Below are 15,964 nucleotides of genomic sequence, written 5' to 3'. Positions count from 1 at the left end.
CCATTTGTTTAAATGTCGTAAATTATTAACTACTAAACGCATTATATATGAAATATATATGAAATAAAATAATTTAATTTTATTAAATTCTAATAACGCGTGAGATAAATGTACAAGAGTGTACATGATATATATGTGCTAAATTTGTGCTTTTCATTGATTACTGGTATCATTAAATATTTCTATGATTTTTTATTTGTGATGACAATTCTAAAGACTAGCTACTTATATCAAGTAACACAACGCAATCGAAGTTTGCTATTCGTCCCGCATACAGTCTTGATACGCTTATGTGAAGATAAAAGTGGAGATATATAATAAAGCGACTATCGATATGTATACATCACAATGATATTGTAACAAGATAACACACTAACAATCTAACTATTTACGTATCTCTAATCGTAACATGCGCAAAATTCCTAGTTTCTAACATTTCTACACGACGAACATTTCGTTTTCGAAATTTCTATCGTTCGCTACGAAGGACCTCGCCTAATCCATTAAATTAGCCAGGAATAACCATCGATAACCGAGAGCACCGAGCTGGTCCGAATAACGAACTCGGATCGTTAGCTTTTTGCGCAACGATTGTGCTTGCGCGGCACGTCTTTCGCTTTGCGTCGGCAAAGATTGAAATCCAGAACCGACAGATTTTATTACCGTAGGAAAACCGGGGCTGTTTCGAGGAACAAATGCGCCGACCGTATTCCATATCGACGCCGGCCAAAATAAAAAAAAAACAGAGCGAATTTCGATAAAATAGACCGCGAACTACTTCCGATCTGTCGAAACACGCGGTCGACGAAAATACCGACTTCTTTTTCGGTGTTCCTGATGCTAAAGTACGTCCGGCTCGATCAAGAAGAGGAAGATCTATGTCGAGCATTGTACGGAATGTTTTCTCTCTCTCTCTCTCTCTCTCTCTCTCTCTCTCTCTCTCTCTCTCTCACACACACACACATGAAGAGAAAACCGTCCCGTGATTTATCTGTTCTTTCGGGAGCAGACCCGGAAGGTTCGTTTTGGTACGGCATTATAAAAGGGCAAAGATACGATATAAAATACTTCTTAAAATGTATAATGGAAATATAAATATTTTTTTATATCATATGAATACACGCATACAATAATAATTGTAATACCTTATAGTTTGCGCATAATATGCAAAGTATGTCTCTTATGAAGTCCTCTTATCTAAACTTCTTTGACGATGCAAGACGATCCTATTTGCGAACTTAAGTAATCAGTTACATAAATCGAGCTATTATTAAAATAAATTTTAATTGCAAGCAATATATCTACACAATACAATTGTTTTAATAATATATTTTTTAGATACTATTTTATATGCAGACCAGCTGCTCTGCATATATTTCATTATACAATTAATAATAACAATGCAATAACTTTTTTATATCCATATATTAAACGCTAATGAGATGAATGCAAAGAAAATGAATTAAGGATAAAAGTAATATCGATTTCTACCTTCAATGCCATTATATCTATATCAAACCTTCCGGGTCGGTGTAAGATTATGCTGTTATACAAACGCCACAAATAAATGTTAAATGTCGGTAACAATGAGAATAATGAAAATAATTTAATACATACGTAAAATTATCGAACACCATGATCTTTAGATAACACTATACATATATACAACTCGCCTCATAACTCCCTGCCATTTTTACCAATACAGTACAAGTCACAAGTCAATGACACAAATTGCATACTTAAATGGGGAAAGTCGAGAGACTTGTTCTAGAGTGCGTATCCCCAGAAATGTCCCAGATTGTCGCGTTAGCGGTGTTTCAGGCAGACGGTAAAAAGACAGAAACGTAACACAACGGTTATGCATGTACACGTGGGCAGAAAGAAGCGTCATGCGGTGCAGCCAAGCGTGCGTTGCTGTTTACCTGCGAACGGCACGTCGCCAAAGTATTCCTCGACATTGTCCGTGGACATGCTCTTGTCAGATAGCGACACGCTGGACAACGAACCGCTGGACGCGTTGAGTGATCCACCGGTGGGAAATTGCAGCAGATCTTCGTCCGTTTCCGTTTCCATGTCGCGGGATCTTCGCTTGTACACCTATTGACAAATCAGCGCCATTTGAGGAAGAAGCGAGATTCCTAAAGTACACGCTTATGGTATCGCAGTAAATACTGCGGGAAAAGGCATTTTCGACGTTTCGGTCTCCAAGCCTTCAATATCTGCCATGAAAACTCGTGCTGATCACGTTGTTGGATTTATGGCAGTTGCGTTTTACAATTTGCCCGCGACCACTATTACTCTGGGCATATCGCCGTTATCGCGAAATTGTCAACATTCGTATTTTATACACGGATATTTACAGTCGATATAAAAATTCCCCTGTGAGCCGCGTCGCGTCGAGCCGCGGCAAATCACACGATGGAAAAATGAAGCCAATCCTATCGCGATGAAAATTTATTGAAACGAAACGTCCGCGCGCAGGCACGCGAGAAATATGCCATGTAAATCGGAGGGAAAATAAATACGCGTGGTCAACCTAAAGCATATTTATTTATTCGAATAAAAATCTATACCTTTTGACATTAATTCTTTCGATTTCGCTGACGGCGAGTCATAAATGACAAATATAATACGATTTTTCCAGCACTCTTGAATTTTATGATCCGTAAAGAATTATTGCTGCAAATATTGCAATACAGTTACATCAGAATTGTCTTATACATCAACAATTATTTTTATTATAAAAGATGAAAAAGAAAGAGATAGAAGAAGAAAGACAGAGAAAGATGAATAGATATAGATAAACTAAAATAATTAAAGTTACAATTTAATATAGCTTGTACAGATTTACATTTAATTACATGTGTGTACTTTTTATTCTATTTTATTAAGAAATTGTAATCAACAATTAACGTAACACCATTCATATTTAACGGCGAGGCGTATAAATCACCGAAAATTATGTTACGCCACTCCCAAAGAGACCTCGCATTTTGATTCACTAAGTGCAAACTACGAGACGAGCAAGCTGCTATTTCATTGCGCGTTCTAGAAAGGCTCTAACGCAATTAAAATTTGACGTCAGAGGCCCGACAGACGCTCGCGGTATCATCTGTAAAACGCCGAAAGCGTCTCGAGGAGACAGCCGGAAACCGTCGCTACAAATTCGTGAATTTCTCTCTCTCCTATGGTAACGGAGAACGAGCGTTCGCGAGGCGAAGTCAGACAGGCATAGAAGCCGAGGGCTTCATTATTCAAAGGGTGTCGGCGTCTTGCATTCTGCCGCTCTACTGGATTCGCGGAAGTTGACGGGTGAGAAGCAACCATCCGTAGACGGTTCTCCTATCTCTTCGTCCTTTCTCCGACAGGTTCATGGAGACCTTCTGCCTCCATGTGCCGAGCATGCTGTCTTCAACTGCCGTAATAGTGTTCGATCTCCATCATCGAATCATATCAGTCACTCAACGAATTGAGAATACGTCGTTACTTCGAGTCGTACCGCGAGTACTATCGCGAGTCGATGATGAATGTTGCGATATTAATCGAACAAATTGTGCGATGTCAAATTAAATTTTGACGCTTCTTCAAAATAATTTTTTGAATTTACTTTTTTTTTTTAATTTTCCAATACATAGTTCAATCTCGCAATGCAGGTTCTAAAGATTTATTTAAATTTAGAATTCTCGGAAACTGTGAATATCCTACAGATTAATGAGAAATGAAAGATTTGTTCATCGAATATTAGAAAGGATGTATGAAGCATGTTACGAGAAGAAGGTACGTGTCTGTTAAATAGACGATTTGCATGATGAAGACGTCGATCATCTTTCAAGGAAACGATATTACATGGTACCATCGACCGTACACACGAACTCGCCGTCTTCGCCGCATTCACCGACTCCTTTCCGGATATATTCACTATGTGATATTTCGTCAAGCGTGTATAGTCGACTGAAAGACACGGATTGCGAATGCATATAGGGAACGGTAGAGAGAAGCTGGGGTGGATGGTAGAGAGACACCGTGGAAAGAGCAGAGCAGAGCAGAGCAGAGCAGAGCAGAGCAGAGCAGAGAGAGAGAGAGAGAGAGAGAGAGAGAGAGAGAGAGAGAGAGAGAGAGAGAGAGAGAGAGAAGAGAGTAGGCGTGCTGGAAGCTGCGTCGTGTGCTATGGATATCCATTCGCGGTGGATGGGAATTGAACGTAGTCGGTCTCACAGCAGAACGATCATAGGGCGACGCGCAAACGGCAGCAAACGAGCGAGACAGGCCGAAGGCAGCGGTGGTAGCTATGAGTGAGGCAGAGGGACGAGTCCTTGTAAATCGCATCACAGATCAAACACAGCTTGTATATTAAACGTAACCTGGTAAGACGCCATGTCGACTTGCTTATCTACTGTCCAAGGTACCAGGTCAAGTGAGAGCGTTAATGGCGATCCTTAACGAGCGCATACTGCTAAGTTCTTACGTCACGAATGACTTAAAGGGTCCGCAGTTTCGCACAAACCACCGGCACTTCGAAAGCACCCCTGCGTCTCCCGTGAAGTCTCCACGATCTGACGCGTCTTTAGCAGGACTATATCTCGGTATTCCTCGACATATGAGATGGATAGATGGATATACACACACACACACACACACACACACACACACACACACACACACACACACACACACACACACACACACACACACACACACACACACACACACACACACACACACACACACACACACACACACACACACACACACACACACACACACACACACACGTAAATGTCTATCTACTGATTGTACGATACTTCCAAGCAGAAGCGGAGGATGCAAAATTGAACGCCGTCGTTGCACGCTTCGCCGAGTGCCGCGCGACAAATCGCGGAAACGCTCCCATTTGAGATCGCTATCGTTTGAAACGAACTACGGAATTCTCGCGGGAAATCAAGAATCTTGCATGCACATTCGTTTGACTTAATTCGGGGATTAGATGCGATGTTAATCGCTTTAGAATTATCTATCGAATCATATGCAGATATAATTCTTTAATGCAATTTTATTTCATGGAAAAAAAAAATGACGATTTTTTTTTTTTTTTTTTTTCATAAAGATGTAAACAAGAAAATTTTTTTCTTAATAATACAATAAATGCGTTAAAAAATTGCGTTTCTTTGGAAATTCATAATAAGATGTTATCATGTAGTAATCGCTGCACGAGGCTAATGATCTGTTATTATCTATCACTATCCGCTATCTTTTTGGCGTCATACGTCCATCAACACGTTGACCTTGCCTGGAATAGTAGCCGCTGATAGCACTTACCTGACTGAGCGGACGAATGCGCTCATGGATGGATTTTTCCGCTTGCATAGCGGACGGCGGTGGATGATCAGGGGTAGGCGGCTGAACATAATGAGTGGGACTGGTTGGCAGCATCATTTGCACGCGTTTGAGACGTTTGTCGGTAGCCTCGCGATTCTCCGAAGCGGATTGCCCATCCGTTATCTCGCGCTTCTCATCGAGAAGACTCTCCTGAGAAGATTTCAAGGTGAGAAACGCGCTCGACACGAACGTTTGCTCCTGAATCACCGCGTCGCCGTCACTGCAGGGCGATTTGTCGGCGCATGAATTGTTCTCCGGCTCATAATTCTCATACGCGTGTCTGCGTAATTTTCTTCGCGGATTCAGCATCTTGACTGGCCGGTTCTCGTAGATAGACGTTATGGCTACCGGCTCCACGTTGGACTCGCGTTTCTCGTCAGTTCCGACTAGCCGCGACTTCATCTCCACGTACTGATCCACGCTTCGTGTGACGTGTCGCAGCTGATCGCGCCGTTTCTGCAGCTGCTCGAGATCGATGTGACTTCGCGCACCACTGCGCGCCAAAAACAAGTACTCGTAATTGCTCGGCCCTACCGAACTGTCGGCTGATAAAGACATCTGCGTTTGCAAATGCGTCGGGGATACCGAGAGATTTCGTCTAGGTGGCTTCTTGGGCGGTGTCGGCTACGGAAGAAGAAGCGAATATCTTTTCATATTCGCGAACTTATCCTCACGTTCACAAATATTCTCAATAAAAATTAAATTCACGATATTTAGACAAATACGCGATGCAATTTTTTCTTTTCAATTTTTATCTTTTCAATTTTATTCGTATTTTTTTTTTTCCGAATATTTCTTCATAACTAAGATTAACTCTTAGTTATGGGACTCTTACCGAGACTTTATTGTTGGAAGCGGGGCTGTGAAGCGAGCTGGACAAGGGTGCCATTGGCAAGTAAATCCCGGCAGCACTGGAATCGTTAGGCAAACAACGACGGTCCCGTGGGCTCGGTCCGCCGACGCTCGAGGATGACGACACGCTCAATTGGTCGGACTCTCTGCCGCCCCCGTATCCCGTGGGCAATGTCAAGGACAGATCCTCCGACACGAAGCTACCCTCCATTGTACCGCGTGGCACGGGTGGAGTTTGGTACAGTCCGTTGTCGGAACCCCTGTGCAACCAAAACTCGGGGTTTCAACGGGACCAATCGGCAATCTATTATTAGTCGATGATAAATCGACTTGATAGATCGAGAATGTCGGAAACGTATGCTTCCGCTCGATTAATCAGTAAGAAAAGATTTTCTAAAGATTTCTCACGTTTACGCCAATTCATTTTGCGCGTAGTGGCATAATTGTATTTGTCTAAAGTATTCTCTAGCAACATCAAGTACGCATGAATAATTTCTGACAAATGTTCTACAGACGATTGCATGCACGTAAACTACTCTAACCAAAACTATCTTGGAAAACATTGATTCAATATTATGAAGTAATATGTTGTTTCTAACGCAACTATGCAAAATGTTTTATGCATGTCATTACCGTGTAGTGTCGGGTGGTAATGGTGTTCTTTTGGTAATGTTTTGTGGTATATCTTCAGGAGTTTGGTCGGAACTTTCGAGAGTATTTATAGAGTTGAGAGTGTCGGATAAGGACATAAAGACGCTGTCGAAGACGGAACTGGGGTCGGAGTCCTCTGTCTGCTGGAGGGCCCTCCGTACTCCGTTCACCGGTTCCCCATTCTGCTCGTCTTCACTGAAACGCGCACCCGGTACGTCAACCGTTGTCAATTACTAACAATCAATCGCATATCTAAAGCCAAGCAACATCATCTCGTATATCGATCAAGCCGAAACAACTGTTATTTTATGCGTCACTGTATAAAGTTTAATTAATATTTATACGGAATTTTATTATGTTGTTATATTGTTCTATATAACATTATTCAATATTTAAAATGTATGGTTCACGAGCACTAGTACTTAAATTAAAATACTCGTGAAAGCAAAGAGTAAGAATCATATTGTATAAGAATGTAAATATAAATTGTGTTTGCGCGCATATAGAAAAGATCTACATTCATTGACAAAATACTATTCAGTTGAAGATATTTACAATCAAGTGCTGACTTTTTAATGAGGCCACGTTGACGAGGACGAAACGCGAGCACGGAAAAGAGAAGTGAAAAAGGAGTTTGCGGCCCTCGAGGGTTGTGGAGGCCACGCGCTTGTGGTACGAGGGAGAGAGCAATGGTTATTAGTTTTATGCTGAGACGGGCTAACATTTACATTGTTTAACGTGATGGATTCATTTCGAGGCGGCCAAGTCGGGGCTACCGACGTCAAACATTGATGGCAGAAGTGCGGAACATCAACGGGAGCTCCCACATTCTCTCGCTTCTCTTCTCCCTCTTCCTCATGTATATATTGCGTATCCCTCTTTCTCCTTCGTTCGTTCTCTTACCCTCCACTTTTCCCTCACCGTTTCTCTATCGCCCTTATATCTTTATCTTTCTCTTTCCCGCATGCTGTACCCGAACCAACCAGTCGGGCTTAGCAGCTAGAGCGGTAGCACTAGCACAGAGTACCAATGGGGTGATGCAGCGGGGGTGACCTAGGGGCGAACGAGGCGGTCGGACCCACCATCTCGCCTGCCTACATCAGGAAAATTAAACCAAGCCAAGCGGTGCTTAACGCGCTGGGGCTACACGCGGCCGTGCCACCTCCTCCAACCTCTTCCTCCACCTTCGCGTTTCACCCCCCTGGCCGCCCCATATCCAGGTTCCCTTTTCGGTCCGAAAACCTCCACCTCCAACCTTCTCTACCTCCTACGGGTACTAACAGCAGCGATAGCAGCAGCGCCAGCACCAGCCGTCATCATCTCGGTGCTTGGCCGGTACTCACTCATTCACTCCGCGCTCCGTCCACGTCTACGCTTTTGTTTGTCCAACATCTTCTATATTAAAGCACAGCCGCAGCGTGCACCAAGTCTTTTTGCAAAATATTACGAGCCTCCGCGCTTACCCGATGCAATCGCGATTAAAATTTTTATTTCTTTTAAGGCACCTCTACAAAGATAGTCTAAACGATAGAGGAATATCTTTTATACTATATCTTTTACGTGTGAAATCCCAATAGTCGCTCGGATAATTTTACGTGAAAATATATAAATATTATATATGTATATGCGTATGAATATTCGATATGTTGAAATTTTTGTAAAGTGTAATAAATAAATATAATTTGTTTATTAGTAATTTCTTAATTGCAACACTACGTTATTAAATATTACCCAGTGAATTTGTATACGTTAAAATATTTAAATAATGTGCTTCATTATGTTATACTTTCTTAAATGATATATGTATTTTATGTATGTATATTTTATGTATGTATATATTTTTTACGTTATTTCGATATTTATAAATTATTTGATTACTATACTATTCAATATCTTACTAATATTACAGACATATATGTTATTTATACTACATGTTCTGTACAAGCACACATCTTTATCTATCATGGTATTGTAATACCAAAAGGAAATAAGATTTGACACATATATTATGAAATATATATAGCAATGCACAACATGCAAAAAGTATAAAAAGATACTCACAAGGACATGACGGAAGTGCCGGAAACACGACGATCGTCGTCCCGAGGTTTATGATAGAACTGCCATTGAGTAGGCGATGTCCCTTCCACGGGGGAAAGATCATCCTCCGGACGAACATTTTCATAAGGGCTGCCCAATGAATCGCTACCCTGCACCGGAATTGGTGGCAAGTTCTCGTTATCAACATCGCTCTCTATACCGGAGGAAGACCGATGCCCTGTTTCGAAATCAACAAGAGCATATAATTATATGCAATAATCATCCACGTGAAAATAATTAAAAACAAAAACGTTTAACAAATAAAACACGCAAAATTGCAGCGCGTTACAATCGCAATTCTGTAACGGAAATTCAAAATTTTTTAATACTTTTAATATAATATTTCCAAAAATGAAAATTGGCACGATCATTGTTATTATATGGTTATTATATGATGTAAGCTTAAAAATTATAAATGTGTTTCATAATTCGCACATAACATATCCAGAAATAAAGAATTCAAGATTAATCCCATATGGATAATATAACGTTATGCAAATACACGCAAAATCTTTATATGTGATTAAGAGCGATTTAATTAAACGCTGCAGTAAACTAGAAATGTACGTTCTCTCGACAGAAGTTTTACTAATTACACACACACACACACACACACACACACACACACACACACACACACACACACACACACACACACACACACACACACACACACACACACACACACACATATATATATATATGGATAATATACATATATGTATGTACATATATATTGGCCATGATGCTACGAAAATAAATTGCATGTTAGTACGACCGTACTTTTTATCACTGCTGTAATATCTTGAGTGACGTGTGCCGGAAACTGTCCCAGAAGATCAAGCACCGTATATTGCCGAGAATTCCTAATGCCCAAATCCACTCCGCGATCTAAAAGAGCCCGTACTACTTCCATCTTGCCACAAAGTGCAGCTTCGTGCATCGCAGTGCCAGCTGACGTTCTTGTATTGACGTCAACTCCAGCGGCAAGGAGAACTTCCACGACCGCTCTGCAACAAAATTATGCGAACATCTCATTGCATTTCATTTTACATTTTAAATAACAGATGTAATGGGGCTTGTATAATTTGCAAGACGCGTCCAAAATTATTCAAAGTGGCTATGTGTACCACGTTTACGTAAAATGAAATTAGATCACGCATAAATAAGTGTGCATTCTACTCTTATATTAAAAAAATAAAAAAAAAAGTTATTCTAAAAAATATTAAAAAATAAAGTAATGGTTTATCGATTGTAATATTTGATTTTTACAACAAATCCCGAACGGGACCAGAGACCAGAGCTTCAGAGGCTTTTAAGCGAACTCGAAGTATCTCTCGACCCTGCGACTTTCAGCTTCGTGAAGCCACTGGAGGTTATTAGAGATGGATTTGCCATCAGCGCCTAATCGAAAGCTTAAAACACAGATTTGGCCCTCCTTCTATCAGGTGGGCCAACTGCGGTGACCGCAGCCGTCCGTCGCATATAGGATTGGCTGAAGATCGGATTCGCGTGCACCTATGTTGTTATTACCGTAGCATAGGGGTATTTGTATACTGGCTTACCGAGAGCACCGATATTGAATCCGATAATAGACATTACTCCGCGTCCGCCCCCTCCCAAACTGATCCCTCTCGGGCATCAGTCCCTTCCCCCATTTCTCTCCCTTTCTAGCCCCATATAGCTGCACTGGTAGATTCACTAAATATCGTGGTGCGCGCGTGAAACGCGTGCGTGAGTCCGACCATCGCAATGTACGCAACCCTCCTATATGTGCCCGCGTGCGCGCATACATCTATCCCAGAGACTCTCAAACTTTGCGATATCAGGATCTTCTAGCATGCCCAACAAAATAGGTTCGGAAGGAAGCTTCAAGGGTGTATTATGTACAGTACAGGAATAAAAATAGACAGATATATGTAAAGTACAATAGGGATATAAGACATAAAAGCATGATTTTATTATACACTATTTTAACGCATTATTTAACACATTGGCATAGATTTATAAATTCATGCGATCCCATTTATCCACGACAAATGTATGGAAGTGCAGATTCACAGAAATTTTTATTGATGTATTGAAATTTTTTTTTCTTTCTCACTCCTCTCTTATTTTCTGTAGCAGCAGTTTGAGAAACGCTGATCTAGCCCAAACGTCCAAACAGCTCGTGCGTACGCGTTCGCACTCGTACAGGCGCAAACGTCTCGCGCGCCGTTATTTAACCAAAATTCGAGCGATAAAATGTCACGTTCTGCACGCTCTCTCTCTCTCTCTCTCTCTCTCTCTCTCTCTCTCTCTCTCTCTCTCTCTCTCTTTCTCTCTCTCACGCCCATCCCACGCCACCACCCCCGGCCAATTCTGCTGCACCCTCGCGCCGGCATCGACGGAAAATGCAGTCGCCGGACTGTATATCGCGATACGATCGCATTATAAGCGGCAAGCGCCGGTTAAAGCGATTACCGGCTGCGAGGCTGCATAGAAAAACCGGCGTTATACCCGATTACAATGTGACTGCCGTTTCGCGGCGATTCACGATTCGATTCGACCGCCAACCGGACTGTTACGATCATCCATCCCCTCACTGTCCGCCACTCTCGTCTCCGTGGTGTCGATTATACAAAAAGCTCAAGGGGATTATGGACTAGCATCGCCCTGTTAAACGAGAACGTATCGCTCGGCACCAAATGTTAAATGCGAAACGACTAGGTAACGGAGATGTTACAGCGCGTGATACCAAAATGAAATTTTAATTTTAAGAGAAAATCAAAAAATTTTTCCAATTATCGAAGAATATAGAGATGATTATAATTTTTATTATCTAATTATATTGCTTCAATGTAATCGATTATGCCGTTTCTTCTGTGTCGTCATATTACGTGGTTCAATCAATTGATATTACACACGATGTTATTTATTCTATTTAGAAAATTTTCCCATTTTCAATTTAATAAGTTCTTATTCATTATATTATCAAATAAATGATGCAATATAATGATAAATCGATATAATAAACAGTATTTAAGAAATTAATATCTTTTTTTAGACATGTAGAGGTGATATTTTGCCGCTGCTACTGTCGTGATTAATATAGGTCGATACATTTCGACGGCAGTGATTAATACGATTCTCGTAATCGGGAGGCGGTCAGCAATCCGCACGGATGGACAGAGCGGCTGCCAGCGTGATGCGATCGGATGCATTCGCGTGGCTCGAGGAGGGACGAGAGGGCAATCGACGGGACGGTAATATGGGACGTGTAGCCAGTAGAGGGTTGGATCGGATCATGCCAGTCCGAGGACGCATATATCGCATTCGACGGGATTACGCAACGCGGTGCTCTCTGATTGGCTCTAATGGCCAACGCTGCAAATGGCTCGACATCGTTATGGTTAGCTCGAACGAGTCCATTGTTGTACTGGGACACAATACACGTTGTGCATTATCCAGTAATTAGCGTGACCATTTCGCGGGAAGAAATGATACGTGGTCCTTAGATAAATAAAAACGAATATTCGAATGTGTGATAGTAATGGCATTATAATAAATTCATTGATATCGGAAAATTAAAATCACTAAATCGATTCATAAAGAGATATAAGATAAGAAGGGAAAATCAAATTAATTATATAATTATAATATATTTTATATATATATATATATATATATATATATATATATATTGTTATTGTATAATAAACTTGAAAGTTAATTTTAATAATTTTCTAGCGATCATAAATTATTCTTTTGTATAAATAAATTCTTACCTGTGACCATTACGAGAAGCTAGATGCAATGGTGTATGCGGGAAGATCAAAGATGACGAAGAATTACGGAGTGATTCGATTAATTCAGGATGCGTTCGCACAAGCAACTCCACTGTTTCTAATCTGTAAGAAACGTTACGATTACGTCATATCGGTTCATAATAAAAAATCGATCGAAAGAATATTATCGCGAAAATTAATTATTCGTATATTATAAAGTGTATATGAGAAAATATGTATCTGAGTTATCGAAAAAAATATAGTGATATATAGTATGTGTGATTTACCTGCCATATTGCGCAGCGAGGTCGAGCGCGGATTCTCCACGGCTGTTGCGGATACTAGGGTCGCATCCGTATTGCAACAGCTGTGCCACCACTTCCGTGTGTCCGTATTGTGCGGCACAATGCAATGCAGTTTCGTTATCCTTTGTCTGTAACCAAATAATATTTAGAGTTTTTTAGATAATACGTATTGATTATTTTGTGACAGATCGATTTACCAAAAACATTTCCGCTAAACAAAATTATAATAAAAAGTATTTCTTTATCTATTTATCTATAAAATAATTTCTCAGATTATTTCAATGAAAATATATTATGCAATATTCATCAAGATTTTTAAAATATATCCTAAACTAATCAATTTGATATTGATATTGGTATAGAACTTTTATAAAATTGACATTATATTAATTGTTATACTAACCGCAAGATTCACTTTTGGTACCGATGGACCTTGGTTGAGAATTAATCGTACAATTTCTGCATCCCCAGCCCAAGCTGCTAAATGAAGCGGTGAGGAACCCTTAGCATCAACGACATTGGTGGAAGCCTCATATTGGAGCAGTAATTTGACCACATCTCTGTAAATAAATATTTAAACAAACATTACAAAAGACAATAGATATATCTGTTTTAAAAAAAATCAGCGAAAACAAACATCAAAATTTTATCAATCTAAAAAGTATACTGAAAAACTTTTAAAAAATAATTAAAATATTATACCTATGTCCATTCAGGGCTGCATGATGAAGAGCTGAATATCCACTGGCATCTTGCACGTTAGCACCTGGTCCCCGACGTAAACTGAAAATAAAAAAATTGCTTATTGCTTATACGACAGAGAATCATGTTAATTCGAGATTTTAATATAAATCATCATTAAATTTTTTAAGCTTATTTCATAGATTCTGACTTTGTATATTAGTCATGATTACCATGACAACAGTTTAAGTATTCATCACAGAAATTTTAAATAATAATAAAATAGAAAATAAAAGACTTTTTCACAAGATAAAGACAATCTTAAATTATAAGAATTTAATTCGTCAAGATCTAAGTTCATATGTATAAATCATTGTTTTAATCCAAAAACTATTGATAGCTTAATGTTGTATTAATTGCCGTGTCTCTTAATTTTATTTCTAATCTTCCTGATTCATGAAGAAAAGATATACAATTTGCGGCGTGGATTCGCGGCGCCGAAAAATCATCGTGTAGCTTGGTATTTGCGCATCGCAGACGGTTAGATGGCATAATGTGCATCGTGAACAGGAACAGGCTCGCTAATGAAGCTTCCTGCGTCCAACACATGTTCTCATTACGTGCCTTTGTTGCGCTCGCGCGAAGATAAATGTCGCGCCCCCACAAACACCGTGTAAACGACGGTGTCACCCTCGGGAAAAGCGGAAGAGGTGCGCTATATAGTAGTGCTCTTCTCCGGCGACTTATGACTCCCGTCCTCGCCACCTTTCTGCTTCCTTTTATTGAATCGGATATCCAGATATTCCTGCAACGCTTTGCCGATAGAGGAATTTCTCGTTATCCCGTCTCTCTCCAAGTGGATTTGATTGGAGGAATGAAGGGGGAGGAGAGCCGGCGGCTATTCAGTCGTCCTCGAAGCGTTGAGTATCCGCGTTCAAAGGCGCTTGAATTGACTGGATTTCGAGAATATTCAAAAAAAGATTCGAATAAAGTTTATATAAAAGTAAATTTTTTTTTATTTTGTGAGGACAGGCGAGACTAAGTCGCCGTGAAAAAGAAAAAATTAATCGAAATCAAAATCTTTTAAAAGTCCGTAATGAGGAATCTATTGGCTACACGAACCGAACATTTACATGCAATAATGGATCAATCGTGAAAAGCCGCAATTAATGTTCTCATTTCACAGTAATAAAGTTTCAGCGATCGTACGTGCCATAAGTGCGATATTGCTTAACCGACATAGTCATCCGACATAGAGTGTTGTAATGCTGGACACGTAACAGTAAGTTTATTGCCAACACCTAATTAATCCATTAAATATACGTTCATTATTTTATCGTCAGACTCGTAGGTAGAGATTAAAATATTATGAGTGTTAGAAAGCATCAATTTAGGAAATATTAATGAAAAAAGAACTTATATATGAAATAAGATTATAAATAATAAATAGAATTTTAAAACTTATATAAGAAATAAGAACAATTATTTTAGTAATTGACAATTGTAGTATTGACAATTGTACAATTGACAATATCACAACACATAGCATATCTTGAAAAAACTGAATAATTCACAATCTGCATATATAATGTAGAAAATCAATTATTTTTGTAACATGTATATGTACATCGAAGTACGTCTTAATGAGAAATATTATTAGATAGCATAATATTGACATTAGACGACTAATAAATGCCATAACTCGAGCATATGAGAACACGGTATTTGCACAGCTCTTATATATCTTCAATATCAGGAATGAAGCGCAAATATATATATATATATATATATATGTATATATATATATATATTTCACCCTTGTTCTATCCAAAAAATAAACCTATGAATATCAAGAATTATTTCTTTCTTTTATTGATATCTTTAATATAAAAAAAATACTATAATTATTATATATGTTGTTATATATTATTATTATATATGTCTATAAAATATATTCGAATGTTTTATGATGTCTTATGATATACGGGGCGATTAATTAAAATATCGTCGCAAAGAGAGAAATCAATTCGATTGATATTTAGATTCAAAAGGCAACTTCTAATTAAATCAGTGATTGCTATCCTATTAGTTCCAAGCGATCTAAATCGCTGAAATCCATTATCGATCGTAAACTCGCACGTGTGAAGGAAATGCGGGGACTTTTCCTTCGTTAAAAGAGCGTATATACACACATTTTAATCCCACGCCCACGTGACGTTGCCGTCAAAGCAT

The 15,964-nt window shown here is 39.4% G+C and overlaps 1 protein-coding gene across 3 annotated transcripts in view; it reads right to left on the bottom strand.

Annotated features, from left to right (window-relative positions):
* LOC105432599 (ankyrin repeat and SAM domain-containing protein 1A) overlaps positions 1-15,964 on the bottom strand; it is a 47,140-nt gene that overhangs the window by 24,979 nt on the left and 6,197 nt on the right. For 2 of the 3 annotated variants that reach the window (XM_011647474.3, XM_011647476.3), the window contains exons 2-11: positions 13,754-13,834; positions 13,455-13,611; positions 13,034-13,179; positions 12,747-12,869; positions 9,763-9,989; positions 8,941-9,157; positions 6,862-7,074; positions 6,212-6,488; positions 5,317-6,000; positions 1,923-2,097 (exon numbers count right to left, since the gene is read on the bottom strand). In XM_011647474.3, the coding sequence (XP_011645776.2) occupies positions 1,923-2,097; positions 5,317-6,000; positions 6,212-6,488; positions 6,862-7,074; positions 8,941-9,157; positions 9,763-9,989; positions 12,747-12,869; positions 13,034-13,179; positions 13,455-13,611; positions 13,754-13,834 (2,300 nt within the window). The remainder of the gene's footprint in view (positions 1-1,922; positions 2,098-5,316; positions 6,001-6,211; positions 6,489-6,861; positions 7,075-8,940; positions 9,158-9,762; positions 9,990-12,746; positions 12,870-13,033; positions 13,180-13,454; positions 13,612-13,753; positions 13,835-15,964) is intronic. The other variant, XM_011647475.3, reaches the window with a different exon arrangement.

Source organism: Pogonomyrmex barbatus, unplaced genomic scaffold, assembly GCF_055798465.1.
Source record: "Pogonomyrmex barbatus isolate J1 unplaced genomic scaffold, ASM5579846v1 scaffold10, whole genome shotgun sequence".
NCBI classification, from domain to species: Eukaryota; Metazoa; Arthropoda; class Insecta; order Hymenoptera; family Formicidae; genus Pogonomyrmex; species Pogonomyrmex barbatus.
Note: the sequence above shows the minus strand (reverse complement) of the source record. Positions and strands in the feature narration are given on the sequence as shown.